This window comes from Chaetura pelagica, unplaced genomic scaffold (genome assembly GCF_000747805.2).
Source record: "Chaetura pelagica isolate M959 unplaced genomic scaffold, ChaPel_1.0 scaffold114, whole genome shotgun sequence".
NCBI classification, from domain to species: domain Eukaryota; kingdom Metazoa; phylum Chordata; class Aves; order Apodiformes; family Apodidae; genus Chaetura; species Chaetura pelagica.
The window spans coordinates 349,233-349,458 of NW_009952968.1; the positions used below are offsets into that span (position 1 = coordinate 349,233).

Below are 226 nucleotides of genomic sequence, written 5' to 3' on the forward strand. Positions count from 1 at the left end.
ATGACAGAAAAGGAGCCACTTCCCGGGTGTCCGAGCTGGAACCGCAGCCTCAAGGCCAAGGAGCCCTTCCCACAGGGGAGCTCGGTGCTTCTCTTGGCTACCTCACACTACGTGCCGTGAGACCAGCGCGCTGCAGCCGCGGTGCTGCCGGAGGCGTTTTTAGAATTAAAAAAAACAACAACTGAGAAATAAAAATGTGTAATAATTGAACTGAAAAAGGGGGGGG

At 53.5% G+C, this 226-nt stretch overlaps 1 protein-coding gene across 1 annotated transcript in view; it reads left to right on the forward strand.

Annotated features, from left to right (window-relative positions):
* The window catches only part of WDR82 (WD repeat domain 82), a 15,810-nt gene continuing 15,584 nt past the window's right edge, over nucleotides 1–226 (forward strand). Inside the window, exon 1 of the mRNA XM_009995833.1 lies at nucleotides 1–116. Within this exon, the coding sequence (XP_009994135.1) occupies nucleotides 1–116 (116 nt within the window). The remainder of the gene's footprint in view (nucleotides 117–226) is intronic.